The following is a 26,007-nucleotide window of genomic DNA, read 5'->3' on the forward strand; positions in this document are numbered from 1 at the left end:
TGTGCTGACGTGAAATTGCATAGTGCTCTGGTATGTAGGAAGGAAAGCAGAAGGTGCAGTTGAAACAAGCAGCAAAATCCCCACCCTTACTGTAATATCACATGAATCTCTTCTGTAAATTTTAACGTTATTGCAACTTGGAATATTTGCGCACATCAGTTTCTTAGTTGTCAGTGCTTATTTTCTGTCCTTATAGGAAATAATCCTGAAACGAGCAGCTGACATTGCTGAAGCGTTATACAGTGTGCCACGCAATCACAACCAGATCCCCACTCTAGCCAACACTCCTGCTCACACTGGCATGATGGGAGTGAACTCCTTCAGCAGCCAGCTCGCCGTTAATGTTTCCGAAACATCACAAGCGAACGACCAAGGTATGTGGGATTTCAAGAGTTAATCCTTCACGTTGTTGACTGCTTTTGGCCAGTGCCTATTAATACGAGCTGATGTCACCGCTGTGTTCTACCTCTTTTTCTCCCCGTAGTCATATGTCTGATCGTGTAATGAAATGCCGTCTTTAACTTTCTCGTAATATTTAATTCTTCCTGTTCTTTCATTTTCTGTTATCATAAAACATCTCCAGTGGAAAAAAAAAAAAATTGGCAAAGCGTAGAAAGCTCTTTATTATTCACAGTAAATATACGACGTGTATGTTTTTTATAAAATAATTATGTCTAGGTATCTCCACCTGGTTTTGGAATATTTACACAGATAAATCTAATTTGATGTCTGTGATTTTAAAATACTTTGTTTATAGGCATGTGTGACATATATGTTACTAATAAAAGTAATAGTTAATTTAATTTACCTGTTGTAATTGAAAATGCATGTAGCATATTGCATTTAAAATTAACTTTGATACTAATGAAAGGAGGGAAACAGGGTTATTAGATACGTTCAAACCCGTATTTTTTGCTTGCAACATAATTATTAAATTGATTGCTCAGATAGGAACAAATTGTTGTTTAAAATCCTGATTCTGCTATGTTTCCTCTTCTAAAAAGATTGTCTTTTAATGCATTTCCAAGCTAATAAGCCTTATAAAATTCTGTACTTGATCTTGAATTAGTTTCCACCGATGGCTACACCTTACAAAGTACGAGCTTGTTGTTAGTATAAAAATATCAATCATAAAATGAAGACCCCAAAACAGCCTTTTAAAGTAAATCACTGCAACAAAAAAGTTTTTCCTGTCAGCTATGGCATTTGAAGGTCTGGAGAGGCTGAAAGTTCATTCAGTGTGTTGGTACAAAGCGGGACTCGAGCCTGTTGATAATTGCTCCTAAAGACAAACGTGAAGGCACCTGACACAGCTGGATCGAAGAGAGCTTTTGTTGGCTGTCTGTGCTAAGAGGAGAGACAACATAGAGTGCTCGCAGATGATTTAAGTAGGGTTGGCGTGATAAGGTTATCTCAAACTGCAAGAGTTGATAGGGCAGTAAGAGACAACTCAGAGCAAAGCTGTGCAATCAATTAAAACTGTGTAATATATGCTGCATGAGGAAACCCCCCAGCCCTAAGTCTATATTATAAAATAACATTATTTTTTTGGGGTGGGGGGGTTTCTAACACAGTAGGTTACAGTCGCAACACAAGCAGTGTTTCCCCGCGAGGATATGTTCCCAGCAGTACTCCTCAGCAGTCCAATTACAACACAGTCAGCAATAGCATGAATGGATATGGCAATGCCGGCATGCCCAATCTAGGTGTACCAGGTTCCCCTGGATTTCTTAATGGCTCCTCAGCTAACTCTCCTTATGGCAGTAAGTGTCTATTTTTGGTAACACATCATCATATAGATTCATATTTACTACAAAATCAAATACTTGCATTGTTTTGATTTCCTATATTGTGAGCTACTGGATAAAAGGAGGGGTGACTCTGGAGGCTGGACGTAAAAATGAATATAATAAATTGATCTGTTTGTGCCATAATACAATCTCAGATAGAAAAAAAAATTGGACTGCACAATTTGTAACAAAAGTCCAACACAAAAGAGTTTGCCTGTTATCCAGAGAGTGGCCAAGCCAAGGCATTTCATTTTTTTTTTTTATATATATTTTTTTATATATATATATATATATTTAAGAGGCAAGGCCCTATCACTCTCTTTTTCCGTGTTTGCCGTGAAAACCTCAATCTGAGTCCTGATTATTTTTGCTTTATTGCAGTAGTGCCGTCAAGCCCTACCATGGCAGCCTCTTCGGTCACCCTCCCTTCAAACTGTAGCAGTACACACGGCATTTTCTCATTCTCACCTGCCAATGTCATCTCTGCAGTGAAACAAAAGAGCGCCTTTGCTCCCGTTGTCAGGCCCCAAGCCTCTCCTCCACCATCTTGCACCAGTGCAAATGGAAATGGACTTCAAGGTGAGCTGGATCTCTCTCGATTTTCTGTGTATTGCTTTTTTGGTGCATACACTCAAGCCTTGATCGTTTGTTTTGGAGAAAGGTACCTCGCTATATTTTTAGGTTTCTGGTGCTCTCATAGTGATGCAAAAGCAGGAGAAGAAATAGGTTAGCGTGAATGGTATGCTAAGATTTTAAGCAAATCTTAGTTCATTTTTAATACTTACATTAGAGAAAACACTAGTTGTTTTTCGGGCATTTCCCCTTAGGTGTTCGTGCCTTAAATTTGAAAGTAAGACTGTATCCCTGAGTGCTTCTTGGAGGTTTCATGTACTCCTTGCGTTTATACGTTTTCTGAACACATTTCTGTGGATGTTTAAAACCAGCAGCATTCCAGCGTAACGTGGTGTGATTTCCTGTTTTACATAGGATGCCATAGTTATTTTAAAACATGCAAATTAGTGTAAATCAGGTTAAGCTCTTACTCAGTGAACTAACCTTCCCTTGGACTAGCTAGCCGCTTGTGTAGTGAGTTTGCATGCTCTGTTGGTCCCAACTCACTCTCTTACTGTGGTGTTAGAGTGGTTACTTCCCTAAATGAACAACTAAATATTTTAATTAAGGCAGGCAATTTTAAGCTTCTGCATTTTTTTAATCTGTGTGATTTCATGTGGGTAGTGTAATGAACAATTTATAAATCAGTTGCAGAATTTCCATGGTCACCTGCTGGGACTGGGGCAGGAGGAATTATGATACAGCCTACGTTTGGTGGAAGAATAAAACTATGAACAAAGAAGTCTTCCTTTTTATGGCATATTTTAACATTTAGAAGATAATCTTGTCAGATGCATTAGAATCGTTGAAAAGGTTTGTTTGCCTCTGTTTTACAAATCTTGAGCCTGGCTGCACAGTGCAGTAAATTGAAGCACTTCAAATCCCATGGAAATCAGAAAGGGTTGCAGACACTCTTACCTCGGAGGTCGTCACTCCTCTTGACTTTCTTAGTTAAGATGTAGGTAGAGCAGAATTATTTATTCTTTGTATTACCATGATATTCGTAATATGATGAGCACTCGCAGGCAAACAGATGAAGACAGATATTTTGATTTGTCAGACTAATTCTGGACACCTGCATTTTGTGGTATCTAGCTTAAGGCACTTTGGAGAGACATAATCCCACAGAACTGCCTGTCCACCAAAAATCCAGGCCGTTCGATCCCAGGATCTCAAAATGGGTGTCCCTGTAGCTTGTTATTAACTTCTTGGCCCAAAGAAGCATCTGAGAGCTTATTATGCACTCAGGTCAATGAAGGGCTGAGGATCCAGCTACGCAAATCTTATTGTAGGATGGATGTTAAAGAAAAGGATAATTAGAATAACAATTTTTGTCATTACATATGTCTTTAGTGGAAGCTTTACTATGTTACTGTAAGTAGAAAACTATACCAGGTATAAGCAATATTCTTAGAAAAGATTATCCATTCATAAAATAATCCAGTGTCCTACTTTCCTCGTTTTATAAAAAGACACTAGCATAAAAAGTAAATATTGAAATAAAATCAAATCAAATAAAAATAAAAATAAAAATAAAAATAAATAAAAATAATGTGGTAACACATGGCTCAGACCTGAGGCAGCTATTCTGTAGCTATTCTGTAGCATGTATTTATATATATATTCTCATTAACTTGTTGATATTGATTTACACTGAAAAATAAAATTATTTAAAGATCTAAATTAAAATGATCTAAAATGCTGTAATTTCAGTATGTAAATAAAGGGCTTCCCATCAGATATTCAAGGTTTCAGGTGCTTAAAAGGTCTAGATTACTGCAAAGTGGGGTTTTCAGAAGAACTGGGCAGGCTAAATGCCTGCACCGAGCACCCAATCTCCCTTGGCACCTCCCCAAGCCCCCGGTCACCATACCTCTTCATCCTCAGGTGCAAAATGCTTTTTGTATAACTACCCGGTAGACGACTTTGAATCAACCTTCAACCCCTGATTTTAGGATGCTGCAATCCAAGCAGCAGACCTGGTGTCATCCCTGACGAAGCCCAGCATCCCGCTGCGGGTGTTGCTAAAGCTCTAGGTTAGGTGCCCCGAGACCAGGCTGGCCCTACCCCTCCGAGCACTCAAATTTCTGAAACACGGAGGTATCCTGATGTAGGGATGTGCAGAAACTTCAGGTTTTGGTTCAGCAGCCAAACTGAAAATGAATAGAAGTGTTGAAAAAAGAAAAAAAAATATAAAATTGTCATGTTTTCCTCACCCAGCTGAAGCAGCTAAACGGAATCATTTTGTGTTGAGCAAAATGACCCAGAGAAATAGCAAGAACGTCTTTCTGGTCTGGTAATCAGAGCACTGAGTTCCAGGGTCGTGACAAAAAGTTGAATTATTTACGCAAAGTAGCACGGCACCACGAGGTGATGCTCCATATCGTGAGAGTTAGGGTACTCTAGCGAAAGGTAAAATATGTGGGTTCAGGTCCCCTTGGGCTGAGGAGAAAACCAAATTGCATCTGACATATCCTTGGTGAGTTCCTTTATCATCACAGCAGAGAGGCACCATCATTTTTTCCAACCAAAGCTATTGAGTTAATTCAGATTGAACTCACGAAAGGCTTCAGGTTGACAACACTTCACCCAGCTGTCCTCACAGATCTCAACCAGTGCCTTGAATTGAATTGCAGCCAGAACTGAGTGGCAAGACAGGGATGAATTTGTCATATGTTTCCTTCCTGAGACATCATAAAGAAAAGCCAGCAATGGAGGAGATAGATACTTATTTACACTGCATTTTACCTGTACAGTTATTTAGGGGGTTTCTGCTTCCTTCCTCCTATTTTGTTAGTCATTTGTTGACATTGAGCCCTTTTAAAAGTTTAATTAGTTGCTTTCTGAACACTGTACAAGCAGCTCGAGAGTTTTCAGATCAGCACATTTTCTACATTAAATTAAAATATGGAATTCAAGAGCTGCAGTCCGATGCAGCTAAAGTTTTTCGGTCATCTTCAAGTACAGAGCCTCATTATACAGTGGGATGTGAAGGAGCTGAGTGGCAGCTGAGGAGGCTGCACCGTTAGGAGTGGTCACATACATTTAGGCAAGGCAAGATAGAAGTAAGAGCTCGTGGTCACTGTTGTTGTATCTAAGGTAAATCCTGCAGTTTATGAATCTGGATAAGAAGGGGTGACGTGCTCTTTTAATCACAGGGCAGGATATCCTCTCTCTCGTTGCTTGTTATGTTACCTCTCCCCACGTAAGCTCTGTTCTGAAATAAAAGGCAGTTGGATAGTTTCCAGGGAAGCTGGTTGACCCCGCTGTGGCAAGGCATCGCACACCAACACGATGGGGCCAGGCAGCCCAGTTTTTCCTATGAAGGTTTGTTAGCACTGCGCAGAGGCAGAGTCAGGTGAAAGCATGGCAAAACCCAACATGTAACCACCCTGCAGACATGGGTAGTCCTTTTGCAGCGATTTGGGGGTTAATTGCACCAATCCTTGCTGAGTAAACCACTGTAGGATTTGTCTGCCTGTGGAAAAAATGCTGCTCTTGGTACATCTAAGATGGTGAGAAAGCAGGGGCAGAACTATGAAGCTCCATCTGGACCTCAGATGGACTGTTTTGTCTCTTAACGTAGTATAAAACAGAGGCAGAGCTGCTCTAACTTCTGGCTTGCGGTAACATCACCCTAAGCATCAGGACCACCTGAGCCCACCACACTAGAAGCAAGATCTTGCTGCTAGTAAGCATGCTCCCCAAAAGCCACTGCATTTTGGGACTTAGTGCCCCAGAGTGAACGTGGAGAGGTCTATAGCCAACAAGGGGATTCACTTTTTTCCTAAAGAGATCCAAGACAGAGGTTAAGAAGAAAAGAAAAAGAATAAAAAAGAAGACAATCTGGGGAAATCTCAGAAAGGTCAGCGTGCAGGCAACGCCAGCCAGAGCTAACGTGTAGTCTTCTTCCTTGCTGCACTCGTATGCCATGTCAGCTGCGCATCCATCCTCGGCCAACTGATACCCTAATTAGGGTCAAGACTCGGAAGCTGCAGCTCGCAGAGGAGATACCCCTCTCTCTCTTGTCCTGTGGCTATGACTCACTCCTGTGAGTAAGCCTACAGAAAAAGGCCTTTGGGCCTTATCCAAAAAGCCACAATCTTGTTAACTCTGTATGACTTCCATTGCATAGTCTATGATCAGAGAGTTAAGTACTTACACATTTTTTTCAAGAGCAGGACGCTGGCGTATGGGTTCCTTAGGGCAGAGGGCTTTTTCCTGTTTAAAACAATGGACATTTAAGGTACAAAATAAATTTTTTAGTGAGAAAGTGCTGGCTCGCTGCAAAGTTGGAAGTACAATGTGTTCAAAATTTGGTTTTCAATTGTAATTTACTTTTTATAGATTGTGAAAGATATTGCTCTCTGGTTAAGCTTTATGACTGCAATGCAGAGCAAAAGGTTCTCTATATTCTTTTAAAATTGCATCCTGCTTAATTTTCTGGTCTTCCCCTGGATGAAACTATTAAAATTATTATTAAAAAACTAGCCACCCCATTTTTCTTTAAGAAGGCATTTGGTATCAATTTGCACAGCAGGAAACATAGTGCAGAAATTCGCAATTGTCAAACGTTGCTACTAAAATAAATAGTGAAATAAATGTCTGGAGCACCAATTTTCCACCCCCCGACCCACTGTGCCACAGATAGAATTCAACAAAAATGGCTAAATCGCTTAAATTAAAGAATTCAGGCTTTTTTTTCCCCAGAAAAGTATGCAGCAGACAACCTAAATTTTCACACAGCAGAAGCCAAACATGAGATTACAATAAAAGTGTGAGTAGGATGTGCAGGGTATTAGTACCAAATAATGATGTGCTATTTATTAAGGTATTTATGCACACAACCTCTGGAAGAAAAATCTGGACTTTTTTTCTGCTAAGTTGTTCTTTGAAGAAGCAAATGTCCGGATCAGTCCTGGACTTTGGCACTTTGCTTAGCGTGCTGGCAGAGCGTGTCTCGTGCTGGCTCCGAGACGTAGCCTTTACGTCTCACCATCACCTCAACATAGAGCGCGATGATGGATCCCTGCTGAACCTGAACCAGAAACGATAGAAAGACCCTATATTTTGGGTTGACTTGAGGTGATCTTGATGTCCAGGGCATCTGATGGTTGTATTGCGGCATAACAGCACCTCAAAAGGAGCTCCCGCCTCCCCCAGTTCAGGTGCACCCCACGTAACCAAACCTCTCCGGGGCTGCCTGACGCGGTGCCAGGCTTCCTGCTGACTGAAGTCAACCTGAGAGCACGTGGTTCGGCAGGTCTAGATGTGGAGCTAGGTCATCTGCTGGCCCGGGCTAACGTGGTGCGGAGCGCAGGAGATTTAGTGGAAACATGATAGGGAAACTAAATGTTTTGGGTAGAAAGGGTCTCTGCCAATATACGCACTGTTCTCCGGTTAAGTTTTGTAACTTCGGTCGCTGTTCAGGTTTCAAACATGCAGTATTATAAACTATGCAAAATTGTAACTTCCGTCTCAATTTTGACATATTTGATACATCTTATTGGGGAAAAAAAAGTAGCTGGGTTGGAAAACTTCAACCTGTTTCAAGAGCATCACTTGAGATGTGTTTTAGAGAGATATAGTCCCATACGAGCCCTTCGCATCAGCTCGCACAGCTGCCTACGGCGCCTGTGGGACCTAGAGCCGCTCAAGGGCTCCGGTCGCAGCTGCTGGAGCAATTGTGGTTGTGCAGACCACGCTGCTGGCTGCTGTAGGAGGTTGTGTTACGTATGAAATGTGTACGTACCCAGCTCTTCCAAACCGTAAAGCTGTAACAGCGAATCTGAAATAAATTAATATTGTTGAAATTAATGAACTGAGAAATTGAAGTTCACATCACTACACGAACAAATTTATTAATATCTGTTGTACATAAATTAATGAGAAATATCATTATGGCAAAAATTAAACAACACTAAAATTAAAGACTGTCTAAATTATGTTTCTACCAAAGAGTTAACTAGGAAAAAAGCAGTAGTTGGCATCTCAGTCTTTATCTTTTAGAAAAAACAAGGAGATGGCTGGTCAGGGGTATTAATCTCTTGCCTTTGTATAGCGCTTGGTCTCCAGCGTTGAGAGCAGGTGTAGGGTCCTTGGCTTTGGTCTTAGAGAGTCCTCAGCTTGCTCAGCCCCGCTGTTATCATAAAGTACCATCGTGGAAATGGAGGTTTTCTGCCCAGGTGCCAGGTCTGGGCACGAAGCGGTGGTTGGTGGGGTTCCCGCTGCGGGGATGTCCCCGAGGGATGCCTGACACAACCAGGAGAGACCGTGTTGTTCCTCAGCTCTCAGGAGCCCGGCCCCCGCCTCGCTCTTAGCCCCGCGCTGGGAGAGATGCTGCGCGGCTGGGAGTCGGGATGCTCTGCGCACAAAAACCCGCTCGGAGCCTCCTTTCGCGAGGTGAAGCCCTTGCGGAGCGTTCCGCTGGGAAAGGCGCGTGTCGGTGGTCCCTCGGTCAGAGGATGCTTTGGCGGGGCATGAAGGAGCCCGGGTCCGCATCCACCTGCCCCATCCCGCTCCCGGCCGGTGCTGAGCATTGCGGTCGCTTTGAACCAGATGTGCCTTACACAAGCGTGCTAATAACGGCTGATTTTTCTTCTCTTTTTCTTTTAGCTATGTCTGGGCTTGTAGTCCCGCCAATGTAAAGTCACTTTTGTTTACCTACCGTAGCACCAAGCTTCAGAGGATGGGCTTAGGGGACAAGTTTAGTATATTAAGACATGCTGATGGAAACAGTATCTTCACACAGAATCAGCAACAAATCGAAATGCTACAAAAAAAAAAAAAAAAAAAGACTTTGTTTAAAGATTTTATTTAAACTATTAAGAATCTACATGCAAACAACCTACTTCTTCATGAACAATTCCATTTTATTGACTGAATTTTTCTCATATTTTCACATTTCTCAGTCCTGAAGAATAAGGAAAAAGCGACGCCTATTTTGTATAAAGTTTCTGATTACGTCTTGGCTATGTCTAGTACTTGCTATGTGTTGGGAGAAACTTTGTGGATGCACCATTTTGATTATCATGAAACACTGATGAAAAATGCCTCCGAACATTTTTCTGTACTCATAACTAGATTCACAATGGTTGTGTATCTCTATAATGTGAAATATTTTTTTGTGGTGGAAAAAAGGGGGCCAAGGAGGTTATGAGCCATCAAACTGGAAAAAAAAAAAAAAAGGATGAATATATGATTAGAAAAACGAAAACCGGGGCACGGGGGCGGGCGCGGGAGGGTTTATCATTGCTTAACTTCATCTTAATGAAATGGAACTTTGTAACTTATTGTAGTTAGAAATTGTAACTTTGATATTGAATTCTCTTGCCTTCAACAAGCACACTGACAGAGAAAAAAATTGCTACTGTCTGTTGGTAAAAAAAAAAAAATATACTTCCACTGCTAGAGCTTCCTGTTAAGCAAGTGTGATCTGCAACATTTTTTCAACTTTTGCTAGCACTGTATACTATTGCATTCTTAGGCTACTGTGAAGTCTATGTTTCTTGTACCAGAAAATTGTCCTTTTGACTTCTAGATCCTTCTTCCCTAATGTGTTTTGTATGTGGTTATAAAATTGTAGACTTTTGTGATTTTGCCAAAGTTGTAGCTAAATATTTATACACTTGTCTTGAATTTTTTTCAGATCCACTTAAATATTTAGAAAAGCAAATTTTATTCCTTATGAAGCCTATAAGGAATAAAATAGTCTTACTCATTGCAACACTTTCTTTCACATAAACACTTGCAGTCACTAAGGGAATTTATTTTGTAACATATCAACTATAAATATTGTATTTATCTTTGAAATTTTGTATATTGCTTTTCATCATTTTTTTTTTCTTGTATGTATTGGTTTTTGTCATGGCCTGGTATTGTGATGCTGAGAATAGCATTAAGCCAAGAACCGTTGCCTTCATGTTTTTCTTTTAAATAAATTAGTGTCCGTACATTTCATTTGTACTTCATAAAGTTGCTATTATTTAGACTTTCCATCCTTTTTTTTTTTTTATTTTTGAGGAAAAGTCAAATTCATTGTTTATTTTTATATTATTTTTAAGTTATCAGAACAAATAATTTTGAAAAAAAAGTTGTTTGTTGTATAGTCAAATCAAAATTGTGCCACATGGCTGTAATGAATACTAGTAGAATATGTGCATGTGATACAGCCACAGAAAAGATGAATCTATTTTGTGGTTGCATTATTTTTCTTCTTTTTTTTTTTTCTTTTTTTAATTTTTTAAATTTTTTTAAAAAGATTGTAAAAAGTCATTTTTAGCTGCCACCCATGACTTTGCCACATAGCTGAACTGTGTTTACTGGAAAAATTCAGAGGCCTAAAGTTTAAAATAAATTCACTTCTGATGTTTTAATTAAAACGTTTGCCACATTAACTTCTCTGATGCCTTAAAAGTGAACTTCTTTGAAGAACTTTTGTGCTGTTTTATCACAGGCTTACACCACAATTGTTAATCACTACTTCATTTGGATGATTTCTGGTGTAAAAAAAAGAAAAAAAGCACAAACCTGGTGTACAATTATATCACTCCTTTATGTGTCTATTTTCTGCTGCACTCTGCATTCTCCCGAACCCTGCACTGTTTAAAAAAGATAAAGGTTTCATGTGAAATCAGGATCATACATAATTTTTAAATGTTTGGGGTTTGTTTATTTAGGTTTATTGGTTTTTTTATGGAACTTTTTGTAATAGACCCGTAGATGACTGTACTTTTTAAACTGGAATGACCTCCGTCGTATATCGTGGCTGTTAGTGCCAAATCCATAGAGAGAAACGTGGAGTTTTTGTTTTTTTTTTACTTTGCACTAAATACTTTGCAAACGCAGCACTGCAAAACATGTTGCAAACTGCAGCAGAATTAAAGTTTTAACCAAAAAGGAGGGATCTTCTTTTTTTTTTTTTTTTTTTTCCTTTCTGGGCAAAAATGCACATTTTAGTAAAGCGTTTATTAAAGGATTTAAAAGAACGATACAGCGTATCACAGCTGATAAATGCCGCGCGCATTTCCTTTGTGATAACGAATAAGGCTTAGCTAAGTGGAAAAGCCTGAGAAGTCACTTTGGAACTGAATTGCCTCCGTTATATTTTGTCTAAGTAAGGTTTTGCTCTAAAGAAGAGGTCACGTGTACATGTTAAGAAAGTTTGCAAGTTTCTTCATAAATGCAATCTGTTTGTGTTTTAGATTACTTAGTCAATGCACTCATTGCTTCATTGTCTCCAGACGGAAAGCTTCACTAAATGGTAGATTTTACTGTTAAAGACCCTACAATAAGATTGTTTTATCTGTACATTTTTTCATATATTTAACTGTATAAAAAAATGTTCATTTTACACAATATTTAATTAAAGTATTTCTTGTCTGTGAATTTCATTTTTAGTAATTTTATCTGGTTTGATTATTAAAAAAAGTGACTAAACACAAACCAAAAAAATGCAACACTGGGGGTTTCATTTCTAAATGGAAGAATTTGAAGTTATGTCTTGGTTAAGAAAAAGCACAGTGCTTGACGTGGGCTTTTCGGTGCCCCAGGATAGCCAGCCCAGGCAGCCCCCGAGGAGGATGAGGAAGGAGACCTCTGCTCCGCAGCCCGTCAATGACTTGTTGCTCAGCCTTGGTGAAGCGTTTAACCAAAACTGTGCTTCAGACACCCTTTTTGTAAAGTGAAGGTAACAGTAGAGTAATTTTTTTTTTCTATTTTAATATCTTATTGTAAAAGTCTGTAAACAGGAAAAGTTATTTTAAACATAGCACAACCCAAATTTTCCATGCAGCGTTTGACACCGAAGGTCGACGTACTCGTCTTTTAAATGCTGATAAGGAAGCAAACGCTTTTGCTAATTATAATGCTGAACACAAATATTCATCCTCTGGACTGTAGTACGTGCGATGTACATATAATGTACTGGAACTATAAATACACTGAGGTGGGCATGACTCAGCCTCCGAGTCGGAGGGTGTTTTCGTGGGAGACAGGTACAATGCTAAGCCTGAAGTACCGCCCTGAGTTCCCTAGCCCAGATGCCAAGTGTGTGCCTGCATGGTTGTGTGTGACCACAGCCACCAGAAAAAGGGGTTTTGTACAGGAACGCGGGTCTGGCTGCGTGCAGAGCAGGCAGAGCAACGCAAGTGCCTATCCCGGTAAAGCCGGGGAGTTCATTATGGGAGTTTTATCCTGTCATTAACCAGAGGGCTGCTGACAACTTCAAGAGGGCACTGAGCAACTCCGAGCTGCAAAGTAAATGTATGTGCTTGCGTATGTGTATATACTGCCAAATGACACGCCGTGTGCCGGAGACTCTCCTTCGTCGCCCCGTGTTTCCGCAGTTAAATGGAGTGTGAGGAGAAGGTGCAGCTTACTGTAGCTACAATTTACAAAGAAGGAGAACTGGGATATTTAACTATGTTTCCTTTCTTCTCCAGTATTTCCATAGTTTTTACGTTTGATGAAAACATATGTTAAAAATATAGAGCACTTTGGATTTTTATTATTATGCATTCACAATTGTTCCACTTTTTGAGTATGTATCTGTGTATCGTGTTTAAACGGTGGCATAATCAGATGCATCCCACTAAAAAAATAAGATGGTTTATAGGGATGAAAGTCTGCATGATGCCTACTGGCGCTTTTCCTTTTAGGTTTATTTCAAAGGTTTGAATAATGAGCATCTAAATGGTTCGTCTAACTTTCCATGCAAAGAAAATACAAAAGAAGAAAACCCATGCATTTTGTGCTAGGAACGACAAGTCCTAGAGCAATCCACCACCTACGACACATCCCTATCTGTGACTTGGTAATAGCCCTGGCGAGAAAATATGTTGTGTCAGCCTATAGTGAGTTTAGACATAGGAAGATGATAAAAATTCCTTAATCAAAATGAAGGAATAGAGTCTCTGAAAGTATATGCCAATTATTGCAGGGCAGCTTTTTAAAGTCTTTCAAGCTTTTAAAGATTATTCAAAGCACTTGAAATAGGCTTCAATCTAATGCCTCATTTCATTGCATTAAACAGCCTAGTTAATAAAGAATCAATATATTCAAAGGGCAAGGTTATCTTTTGTCTATAAGGGGTGGTGTCATTCTGAACCTTTTATAGTTCAAATGCTGAAAAAGACCTCATGAAATCCATACTCATCAAGTGGGTCAACTCGAGCAATAAAGAGGCCTCTGAAAGAATGGCTGCACTCCTTTAAAACAACTATAAGTCTTATCTCCCCACATAGTGCTCGCCAGGCTCCGCCAGAAAATGTCAATTTCTCATCAAGACAAGAGGCCCAACGATAATTTTTTTCTGGAGAATACACACAATTAGGAGAATGCAGAAAGGCCTCATCAGTGATTTGTAGCTTATTATGTCACCAGCAAGCTGCGATCCGCCGCTAAGCAGATAATAAGGGCTGTTGATAACTAAAGTGTCAATACGCCAAAGAACGATTTTTGAATGTGAGCCCTTGTGCTTTTTTTCCCCTCCTCGTGCAGATCGCGGGGCCGATAACGGCGCATCTGCCAACCGACACTGCCTGTTGGACCTCACAATTAATGCCGTGAATAAATAGCACAAAAGCGTTTAGATTCTTTATACTCTTTGAGACAATTCCCTGTTTTACCCTTCAAGGAGTTCTTTTATGTTCGAATAAGGTTGCTTTTAATGAAATTTAAACTCATCAGAGGAAATCAAAACCCTCAAATCAGATTACAAATTGATTTTTTTTGGTCACTTGTCATTATACGATGTACTGCCCTGAGTTTTACAGGAAAAGGAAGAGAAAGCATCCAGTCTGGAGTCAGGGTATGCAAACAATCTCTACAAAAGCATACGAAGGAGGAACGTTCCTAAAGTCCCACGAGTAATAAAAAGTTTTTAAAAGTTGGTGCGTATCATTTAACAAGTGATCATTATCTTTACTCAGATACTTCATAAAATACTAGAGTTTGAAATAAAATGAACTATACTAGAACTTTAAATTGCATAAATTAAATAATTAAACCCAAGCTATCTCTTTTTCTCATACATAATGCTAAATTTCATTGTTACAGACAAGAAATCAAATATTATTTCTCAGCGCTCACGTCAAAATTAACCGATGGAGGATTTGAGACCTCCTGGTTTGGTACCCCATTTCAGCAGGTGACATTGGTAGGGCAGTTTGCCAGCTGAAGTACGATGCTAGCGATAGAGGCTATATAGTTGTGATTTTTTGACTTCTTACACATTCAAATGAAGTAACAGTTGTGCTGTAATGGTTTTGTTTCCTCCTTATTGACTTTGTACTAGTGCTGAAAGGGCATCATGAAAAAAAGGGTGCAGTTAATTGGTCACAAAATAGTACATTTTTGGTGCCCACAAAGTTTTTAGAGGATTTCAGTTGTTCTGTGACTCTTTTTTTGCATTTACCTTGAGATAAATTAAACTGTTTGAGAAACGACTTTTGTAACAAAAGGCAGCAACTACCCCCAGAACAGAGCAAGTGGGGGTGGCGAGGGTGCAAGGAAATGATCTGAAAGCTACGCTGCTCCAACCATACAAAAATCACAGATTGCTTATGGTGTAAAATCTAAAAAAAAAAAAAACCAAATCACAACCAAAAAACAACAAAAAAAAGGAAATTGAGGCTGGAATTGGCCTGGGTAATACAGCCAACAAACTTTAAAGTTCCCTGTATCTACCATGAAATGTAGGATGGAGACACCAAAGGGAAGATGGAGGCGAGAAAGGAGGAAGATGTGAAAAAAAATTGTACAGTGCAAGCCAATAAAGTTGTATTGAATGATCTCTTCCCTTGCGCTGTGGAGTTCTGTTGTGGGAGCAAGTGCTCAGAGGCGGCTTTGCCTCTGCGGTGGCTCGGTGCCAGCGCGGTGCTGCAGCCGAGGGCCAGGGCGCTGGAGCTGGGGGCAACACGCTGCAGCTCAGCGCTGTTTTCCCGGGCGGTTTGGGCTCTGGCCACCGCAGCTCAGACCCACAGGTCAGTCCTCGCCAGGTAAAGGACAGCACCGGGATGTGGAGTCACCTCCCAAGACAGCCTCAGGGCCTCCGGCCGGCGGGGTGGGAGGTGCTGGAGCATCACAGAGGTTGGCGAGGGAGGGGTCCCTGTGTACTGGTTCTGCTGCCGTCACCACCTTGCTCCATATACAGCTCTAGTCCCAAGGTTAAAAAAGAAAAGAAAAGAAAGGAAGAAAAAGAAGCAATTGCTGTGGACTTTGCTTCACAGACACAAAAGTACTTTGAAACTGTAATGAGTAGAAATAATAATAATAAACAAACAACCTCTAATAACCATCTCACGAGGCTATTTGGGCAGACCAAGCGTAGCTAGATGAAAAAGGGAAAATAAAAGCTAAACGAGGTAGGGGCCATGCCATAGAGTGGAAATTCACTCCACGGTGCTTCTTCACCTTTCTGGTTTCAATGTGTCCCATCTCAGAGCAAGTCACGAACCCAACAAACACTGCAGTGTCCAAAGTATCTCTAAAAGGACTTCCAAGATTTCTCCCTAACTACCCCCTCACTTACTTCATCCCTTAAGACACAGCCTGGACAACTTAGCAAAGGCCAAGCAGTGGGTAGGGACCAGCCAGAGGCTCTGATGGACCAAGGGGTGAAGCCAGGTCCGTGGGTGAGGACCATCGACCGCAGCCTCCGTACAAATCGCCTGAGCTGTGTCACTCAGCAGGTTAAAGCCAGAAAGGGGTGGGCACAGCAGCAGCAGGGGCCCAAACCAAAGTGACTTCATAGATTTAGACACTTATTTAAACAAATAAATTCTCTGTGTGAGGAAAACACTGAGCATAAATTAATTTGGAAGAAAAGTTTCCAAAATGAACGCAGCATGTAGCATGGCCTAAAATGGAAACAGCAGTTGGGTACATCTTTGGATAAATGTTAGAACAAGACTGTGGGGGCATGGTGTGTCACAGCATGCCCGTGCTACACAGGTAGAGCAGCTTTGAATGGGCTCAGGGTTTCTTTTCTTCCTGGAAATCAGTGAAACAGAAATTGTAGGCACTTTGTAAAATAAAGAATTCCTGGTTACCACCTTTCTTTCCAAGTTTTAAGGAAGCCGACAAGGCATCAAGTCCAAAACAAAACCCAGAAAGTCCATACAGCCAATGTCCTGCTCCTGCTGAGGAGGACGAGGAACTTGGTAGTGGAAGAGCTGTAATAACACCTGTGTCCTCCCATGCCGAAGATCTTGAAGACAAGCAACTAGATACAAAATCCATTGGTTAAATGACCTGAGTGGAATAGGAAAGGAAGAAAGTCTGCAGAGAAGGGTAAAAAAGTTGTCAGGAGAACTGGGTGTTCGGGCGCAGACACAAAGTTTGTTCCACACCAGAAAACAGGATGGGGTGGAGGAAGCGTGGTGGGGTTGAGTGTTGAGTGCTGTCTGCAAGGAGGCCACAGCCCCACAGCAGCTCCTTCTCCCCACAGCACCACTGTTTGCCTCGACACTACCCCGTAATACAACTCATCACTCCTCAGCCACATCATGGTAGTATCTGTGATAAGTGCTTGCAGAAGCAGTAGCATAAGTCTTTTTTATTGAATGAGGAGGGAGGAAAATAGAAGAAACTTACTATTGAACTTTTTAGAAGTTAAATAGACTGACAGAATCTTCCTATAACACTCTTATTAGAGAAGGATGTCAGACAAAAATGGTTCAGGTTTTCTTGCAAGGACGGAGGTCTTCAACCATTGATCAGCGTCTGTGTTTCTCATTCAGTTCTGCTTCATTTTCGGTCCACAGTGCCATGTCTGCATGACTTGGGGACCAGGTACTTGTTTTGGTGCTTTTGCCACGATGCATCCCAAATCAGGCCGAGCAGCTGAAAGGCTGCGTTGCCGCCTGGATGCCGTTTCGCGGGATGGTTCCTGTTGGCTTTTTGTTTCCATTGAGTGAGAAGTCAAGGCCGTTGCAGTGGGTCAGCAAATCGAGCAGTGACATCTACAAGCAAGAGCTACCATTCTCTTCTGCAAGAGAAAGGAGACAGATCCTGGGTAGGACGGAGAGGGTGCCTGGCAGAGACATGCTTTACCCTCTTTCCGTTCTCTATTTGTTTCTGCCAACCCCTACGCTGCCGTTTGCGGTGGGTGTCATGCGTAGTCAGTACGGAAGGGAGACCCTTAAGACGCTGCTGTGCAGGAGCCTTTCAGAAAGTCCTACTTATATTTATCAAAACATAAAAAGAAACAAATGTTGTTTTTTATGGGAAAATACTCACAGGCCTTTTAGTTTTCAGCTCTAAACCTGTATTTACTGGCTCAAGCCTGCTGAAATAATGTTGAAGACTCGCTGTTTTACAGAGGTCTAAGCCAAGCCCTCCTTGCCCACCTTAGTCCCCTCTCCAGAGCTGCACGTCCCCGGCTGGGGACTTGCTAAGACCCTTCAGCAGCTCAGCCCCGAGGAGGGACCTGTCCTGAGCACAGGGAAAATACAGACTGAGAGCAGCATTTTTGAGACAAATGGTGTCCTGAAAAAGCCTCTTTATGGTATTACACATAAAGATGTCCAAAATGCTCTGCTTTCAATAGTTGTAAAACGCCAGGACCAAGAAACTGGAATGGCTCAGAGTAATAAATATATATAGCAGAGCAATTAGCTACACATTTACATTACTGATGTAAATGCAGAAATCTGCAATAAACCATTTTAAACTTTTTTTTTTTTTAATTAGCCTGGCAAGCAGTGAACAGAAGCAAATCATCTGCTCGTGCTCTCCAGGTGCTGCCCCCAAATATTATAGAACTAACCCGTGGGAGTGTTATCAGGGGGACAGGTTTTTTTCTCCCAAGCCGCGTGATGGGGAGGGCAGTGCCCTTTGAACGGCCTCATCTGCCACGAGTCGATGCAGAAGATGACAGGCTTTCAGGCGGTTTGCTGGAGCTGGCAAAACATGAGCAAGGACTCGGCAGTCTCATCCTATAGGGACGCCACGTTTTGAGTCCAAGATAGGAAAAGGAAGATTTTTTTTGTTTCTGTGCTGAAATCTTATATTCTTAATGGAAGCTGACATAAATAATTCTACTTTGTGTGAACTGCCTGTACTTTGCACTCCTACAGTAAGTTCAAATACAAATGACAGCAGAAAGAGCAGGTTTGGATGTTAAAATAAACATTTTGGAAGTCACAACTGGACATCCTCCAGGTCAAATTTACATTGTTTTCTATCATCGCTTTCAATTTTCTCTTTACCTTAATAAAAAAAATACCTTGTCCTACATTCTTCTGACATCATGATCAAAAGAGAAAGCCTTTTCATTGTCAGACGCTAATGGCTATTCTGCCCCACATTTTTAATGTGAAGATTAAATATTTATGAGTTGCAAGTCTATAATACCCCCTAACTAGGAAAGCTTTGCTGCTAGTGAGGCAGGATAAAGCCGTGGTGGTGGGCTGAGACAGGGGGATGCTGGTGGGCACCGACACCTGCAGGTACAGACCGCTGCACATGTGGGTGTCTTGTGCCCCTCTGACTTCATACCAGACGAATAAAATCGATAAAAAACTGCAAAAATAAGGTAGTTCTGAGATACTCTTGCACTGACTAACGACCCCACTGAAGGGCGATTACAGGCGGGCACGGCTCGGCCGAGGTGCATGGACCCACCGCGGGCTGAGGTTGGCATTTCACCCATCAGTTTGGGTCAGCACGGAGGGGTGCCATGGGAAGGAGACCAAGGCCACTCAGAGAAATAGTTCAGATTAAATGCAAAGCAGTCTTAGGTAGAAGATACTTTCTGAGAGCGTTTCGAAGTGGTTCAGATGGCCGAGCGGGCAGAAGCCACCAGCTCAGCACCTGGAGTCAGAGTCTGCTGCAGCGATAAACTTGGTGACAGCGACTTCAGCAACGCAGGGCGTTTTGGGTTTGGTTTTTTTTTTTATTTCAATGTATTCAGCTGGTTCAGGTCAATGACTAATTCACTCAAAACTGAAAATATGTTTGGGAGTTGGAAGAGCAGGGAATGTGTTTTCCTCTCCCTATCTATGAATAAAAAATAGATTTGAAAGGATAAGATCTGCTGGTTTTCAGTATCTTGAAGGACGTGATGATCAGAAACCATTTTTTGACTACAGATAATAATATCTCCTTTGCATATTAACTTTATTAATGTAATTTATTAACTTCAGGTACAGAACATGTGTAGAGAACATGCTCCTTCCTTTTGCATCCAGCACTATTTTGGTAGGTCTATTTAGCTGATGAAATTAATGCCTTTCTCACTGCAGTGTTACTGAACTCTTATTTCCATCCAAAAAGAACTTGACAACTCATATAATAAAAAAGAAATGCACCATTCAGCATTTTCATCCGTATAAAGATATAAACCACATAATCAGATTATGAAATATAATTGCATACATGAATGTAAATAGATTAAATAATACTAGGTAGCTCCCTGATTAGCCAAAGGAAGTGCCTATTCAGTAAAACCCTTAGATTTGAACAATAATAGTTAAAATTTGTTGATAATGACAATAATCTCCCCTTAGGAGAATGAGCAGACATTCTGGGGAAAAAAAACATTCTGGGGAAAAAAAAAAGATAGATCAGATAGCACATTCTCCCTCATTTTTAGTGAAAATCATATTTGAAAGCCATCCTGAATGTGTTTTAGATTGAATTTTCTTTAAATGTTGAGGGAAATAGACTTGTAGTTTTCTCAAAAAAAATTTTTTTTGTCCTCCTGGTAAAGTTTTGGGTTCCTTTTTTTTTCCTTTTTCTTTTTTCCTTTCTTTTTTTCCCTTGCCATCTCCCTGAAGGGCGGGTTCGGGCTGGGAGCCCGGGGCAGGGGTGCTGGGTGGCCGGACGCTGCGGGAGTGGCGGGAGGAGGAAGCTGCAAATCTGAATGTACTCAGAAATAAAGTTATCCTACGAGCCTCAGCCTTTTGACTTTTCCTCTCCTTTCACAGAAATCCACCCTTCTTTTTCCTTCGCTTGACCCATATCTGCCTTAATTGGGATTTAGCAATTACACTCCTTACGCTACTTATTAAAAACGCTTCGCGTATGTCTGCTTTCCCAGCAGACCCCTCCTGTTGCCTCTCCCTGTCACTGGCTCCGTTGTTTGATCTGGCAGTGAATATGGAAACAATAAAATTTGGGATCAATACAGCCATTTCCAGCAGTCCCTCTGAGGAGGAGGTGGGGCTCTCCCAAAGTTGCTGTAGCAAAAAGCAATGTTGGCCGGCTTTGTCCTGCAATGGGGGTACCTCTTTCGGTAACACTTTTCCAGTACCAGGTGATGTAAAGGAGATGCAATATCATCCTTCTTTACTATACATACGCATGTGCAAGCATGTGTGTGCTGCAACCTGCAGTAACTTATCTAACGCCGCTTTTTTTTTTTGCTCTTAGCTCCATCTTTACAAAAATTTCCAACTTTTTGGTGGTCATGTTGCGATAAAGCGGAGCACGGCTGCTCAGTGCCGCTGCCGGGACGGTTCGGTTTCAGCCCGGGATGGTGAGGCTCTAAAATGACACCGGCTGATGTCCTGAAACTCTGCTTTTTAGGCTGCGTTTTGCTGTCTCGCTAAAGCTAGCCTGCACCTACAACAGCCTGGCCTTTACTTGCAGCGAGAGATCGAGCACTCTTCCTGGCTGATCGCAGGAGCATCTGGAAGCATCGCGTTGCCGAAGGTTGGCAGATGATGTTTGATGTTTTAAACAAGGCAAATCCACTCACCTTTCACCACCCCCTGCCCACAGTCCCCACTCGGCAGCACGCAGCACGGCCTGGGCTGACGCGCCGGGGCGGGGGATAACCCAGCCCAGCCCAGGCTTGGTTATTTGAAATACGTCGAGTGGGTCACGCAAAGCCGCCTCGGATACCGCCAAGGCGAGGTACAGGCACGGCAATTAGTAAAATCAAGGTGTATTTCCTACATCATGCAGCTGGGGGCATTTTGCAACTCATTTTGCAGGAGAAAACTTGTTATTTAATTGCCTTTGCTGCTGCTGGATCAGATTCAAAATGAGTGGGAATATCAGGTCCTGCCAGATATATTCAATCATATTACTGCTTTTTTCCCTGAATGGATTCGACGTGCCAGTAAGCAGTGAAGCAGTTAAATACAGACATGTGAATGCCAGCAACGCTGTGATTTCAAAGTTAACACCCCACTAAGATGAATGAGGAAAACGTACATCTCCCTCGACATTTCTCTCTGTCCCTGTGGTGAATTTAAGGGGAAGATAATTCAAAATGGTTTGGCCAATTGCTAGAAGTAGGATATTTCCTATTCATTCTGATAAACCAAGAATAACATCTTATGCGGCCCCAAAATAAATAAAAAATAATAGAAAAGACTGCTAAAATTCAGCATTACGGGTGAGGCGAGGCCAAGCCTTGCAGCGCTGCGAGAGGCCGGAGCTGGTGGGGACGAAGGAGATGGGGCACGGTGGTGCCATCACACCAGCCCTGTCCCCACGGGAGGGGACGGGGCATTTCCAGCCACCGCATCCTCGTGCCCAAGTAAAACTGGGTGGAGAAGGGAAAAAAAAGATATGTCTAAATGAGTCCAATACTGATTATTAAGTTCCTAAGAGGCAATCTAATTTAGCTATATAAAATCATGAAAGGGAAAGAATTAATTGATACTAATGAGTTATATGAGATAGCATCATAATTAATTCCTAAATAGAAAGAGGACATAGGCTGGAGCGAGGGGGGAAATAAGACTGGCCTATATATCGTAATAGATTACAGAGGGTATTTGAAATGAGAAACAAACTGCCAAAGTCAGAGCGGGACGGAGTTATGAAATCTTTCCCAATGCAAATAAAAGCCCTTTCTGCATCGCCCCGACAATACCGAAAGCTGGGAAGCTCACGTACCACTTCTTCGCTGCGTGAGCTCTCCCAGGACCGCCGAGGACCACGTCCCTCCGCGGCGGGTGCGAGGGTTTACACCAGGGATGCCCTGGCCCAACCTGTCTGTCAGGGAGCACAAACACAAGACGCTTTGGTGGTTGCTAAGGTAACTACACAGATTTGATTTGATTTGATTTGATTTTTTTCCTCCCCCTAAATAACATCGCTGAGTAGATCAGTGCATAATCCCACGGCAACTTTGCGGTGCGTTACCTTACAGCTCCGATATTGCTGCAGCAACTTAGACACAGAGTTTGGATGTGATAGCTGGAGCAAAGCCGCTTTTTTCTACTCCATTTTGGAGCTACTTACTCCTTTGGTGCATAAATCACAGGTGACCGCGCGTACGCTGGAGGACAAAAAGCTTTGATGAATCACAGAAACAATAAATTATATAGGGAAAGGGCATTCTTTTTTTGGAAATCCCATAAAATCATCATCACATGTTGATTCCCCTTTCACAAACACAAATCGGAGACCTCTGCAGCCTTCGTCCTGAAAACTGACACTAAAAGTTTTGTTCAGTTTTTGTTCTCCATCGCAGGTTTAGTTTTAAAACAAATTCATTTGGCAGAAATTAAATTTCAGTTATGTTACTGCACGGTGAAGCCCAAAGTATGCACATTTAGCAAAGCCTGTCACTTTTTTAGAGGGGAAATCATGGATAACTATTTGGAAATTAATAGTTGTGTTCACTGAGGGAAGAAAATAGTTAATACCCAGGGCACCTGGTTAATAACATTTCTATGGGCATTTTATAAAAAGGAGGCTTGACACAAGCTGGTTTACAGTGAGGCCCGATATGTTGAGCATCTTCTTCTAGAAACAGGAGAAGCATCGAGCATCGATGTCCTCCTTACATGACCCAGCACAATTACTAAATACCTGCACATCGCAGGAAAGCCAGGATCCAGCTTGTGCCATTGAAGCAGCAGCAATGTTGGGTGGAGTTCAACAGGAGTGGAGCTGAAATAAATAAATAAGGGGCTGGGGAAGACATGGGGGTACCCTCGAGACTGGCGGAGAGGAGAGCCGGGCTCAGACGCTGTCGTGGCCATCCCCGCTCTGCCCTGCAAAAACCACCGCGCCTTGCCCCAAATCCCTGTGTTTTCTGGCCATTTGCAATGTCAGTACTTTAAAGGCAGGAAAGGGGTTGATGCTGGGGGTGGCAGAGGCGGCAGGACTGGCCGGCGCCGCAGCTGATGGACGTCCTGGCACGTTGGCTTGCATTCAGCTGGGGTGAATTGGTCATTTTTGTGCTCAAAAGATGTTCCGTATAACCTTTTCCATATCCAGTAGAAGACTCTTTTCCTGCTGAGCAGCCCACATCCTGACAAATGGCAAAGAAACATTAGTTTGTGGGATTAAGGTAATTTTTTAATGTTATTGTGAAAAGTCATGGACTTTGGCGTACAGTGAGTATCTCATGTCAACCGGAGCCCAACACCTTGCGTTACAAGTGTAAACCAAGCAGCCGCAATCAGCAACCAGACCCATTTGATCCTCGGCATCAAGGCCATTCCCAGAAATAGTAATTATTTAGCTAATATGGCTCAATGGGACATAATTGTTTGGAATCAAACGACTCTCTGTAGCGGTCAGGCCAGCTGGGGAACAAGCAACCTAGTAATAAAATGTACTGTCTCCTAATGCAGCGCGGGGCTGTATGCACAACGAGGCAGTTAGGACCACAAAAAGATGGAGAAACAGAGAAGTGTTTTGGCTAACAGCTTCAAACCCCTTCTTCCAGGGTCCATGCACGTCCCCTCCTGCCACCCCATCCTCCGTAACGGGCCCTCATCGTGCGCATTGGCCCGGACGATGCCGTGCTCAAAAATAAAGCAAAAAAAAAAAAAGGGGGAAAAGGAAGGAAGGAGAAGTTCCTGCGTCGGCTGCCTCCTCCCCGTTTGCGGGGTCTGGGGCTGCCTCTGCACACAGACAGTGCCGTGTCAACAGCGAGGCGAGGGTGACATTTCCCTCTCTCTCAATTACACGGGAGCTGTTCACCGCCGGTATAAAACACACACCGCGCTCTTGCAAGATTCATTGTCCTGAGGTCAGCTGGAACTTATTGTCCTTGTTGCCTTGGAACAAGACAAATCTGACATCTGTAAGATTTGCTGTTAAATAATCCAAACCAGGAGTGGGATGGAGCCACGCAGAGAAATGGAAACGTTCGGGCGCCGTGGTAGAAAATCAGTAATTTAGATACAAGGCGCTGATGCTCGCCGGCCTGGCGTGCCCTTAGTTTGCTATTGATTGCTTTTCCTAACATTTAACTTCATCCTTTAAATACTGCGTATACTGGAAGTTTCAAAATCAGTGCTCGCCTGCTAATCTTTCCCCGGTATAAATAAATTAAACATTAACTGGAAATAATCTTTGGATTTCCAGCTATCTGTCTTTGGGTTTGCCTCCCGGTTCAGTGCTGCCACCGGTACTTCTTCCCCATCAAAATGCATTTGCAGTGACGTACGTACCGAACGAGACGGAGATGTAAAACCATTTTTAAAAGCTACACCTCAAATTTGGTGGACACACGAGGCAGTACGTTAAAAACAATTTGAACAAGAGAAATATTTGGGATGAAGAAAAGCTTACGCGTTTCACAACCAGAGCCAACCCAACAGGCTCCCCTCCGGATCCTGCTCGCAGGTGGAAAAGCCGCTCGGACGCACGCACAGAGCTCTCCCCGAATGAGCTGCTGATAAATCTAATCCTGAAGGATTGGAAATGAGGTAAAAGAAATTTTGATGAAAATTATGTACATGTACTTTGACAAGCTCATAAACAGTGCAGCCATGATAAGTTTTCTTATTTTTTTTTTTAAGACCTGACACAACTGTATAAGCCCAAACTCTAATTTTTACAGCCCTGGGTTTGGAGATCTGTCATTGGGAGATATAATGGAAAGTATAATTGCTTGGTGGCTGCACAAACAGGAGATGTGTTGTCAGGCTGCAGTTTGGAGGCTACATCTGGCTTCGGAAATGATTGATGCTGTCTCTGTGTGTGATTTGGGAAACCATTTTTTTCTTTTTTTCCCCCCCCGCTAATATAACTGCCATGCCGAACCTTCGCGCAGCCGCAGCAATTAAATCATTATTAACGAAAACTTTTTATTTATTCCTTTTGCATCTTGGCGGTGCGGCTAGGCAACACGCAGCCCTCGCGGCGAAGGTAAGCATGTGATTTCAATTTGAAATTAAAAGTCATGTCTGAATAACAGAACAGCATTCTCATTTCCTAATACTCTGCTTTTTACTACTTTGCATTCAACTGTGAAAAGTCTTTTAAAACTCTGAACAGCAGTAAAACTTGAATGAATTTTTGACCCATTATTGCATAGCGGGTGCGCTTTCCAAGTTGGAGAGACTGCCAAGTTCTCCCCACCTAATATTTCCACTTTAATTGTGCCACTTGAGAAATTTACGTGCCTCAAAATATGGCATGAATCTTACGCTTATTGCAGTATCATTAGCAGCAACATTTAAGCAACATCTGTGTGCTATAGAACTAATTGAAGTAGCAGAAGTGGCAGCTGTAAATCCACAGGAAGATGGCAGTTTGCACCCAGCACTGCTGAGTTAGCGGGTAACTGTCAGCCTGTTCCTGCAATCTGCTCTCGAGGACTACGGTACAGGCACACAATGTCCAAAAAAATACAGCGAGTAGGCTAATGATCCTATTAACCACTTTGCTGCACCAATTTGGC

General features: G+C 42.1%; 1 protein-coding gene across 10 annotated transcripts in view; it reads left to right on the forward strand.

The window, feature by feature from the left end:
- Positions 1–9,147, forward strand: part of EBF3 (EBF transcription factor 3) — a 120,041-nt gene extending 110,894 nt beyond the window's left edge. For 5 of the 10 annotated variants that reach the window (XM_050898599.1, XM_050898600.1, XM_050898602.1 and 2 more), the window contains 4 exons: positions 197–374; positions 1,578–1,763; positions 2,172–2,369; positions 9,018–9,147. In XM_050898599.1, coding sequence (XP_050754556.1) covers positions 197–374; positions 1,578–1,763; positions 2,172–2,369; positions 9,018–9,049 — 594 coding nt within the window. In that variant the 3' untranslated portion in view covers positions 9,050–9,147. Of the gene's footprint in view, positions 1–196; positions 375–1,574; positions 1,764–2,171; positions 2,370–9,017 lie in introns of all 10 variants that reach the window. The other 5 variants (XM_050898604.1, XM_050898605.1, XM_050898606.1 and 2 more) reach the window with 3 other exon arrangements.
- Positions 9,148–26,007: the final 16,860 nt, after the last annotated feature.

Source organism: Gymnogyps californianus, chromosome 6, assembly GCF_018139145.2.
Source record: "Gymnogyps californianus isolate 813 chromosome 6, ASM1813914v2, whole genome shotgun sequence".
Classification (NCBI taxonomy): domain Eukaryota; kingdom Metazoa; phylum Chordata; class Aves; order Accipitriformes; family Cathartidae; genus Gymnogyps; species Gymnogyps californianus.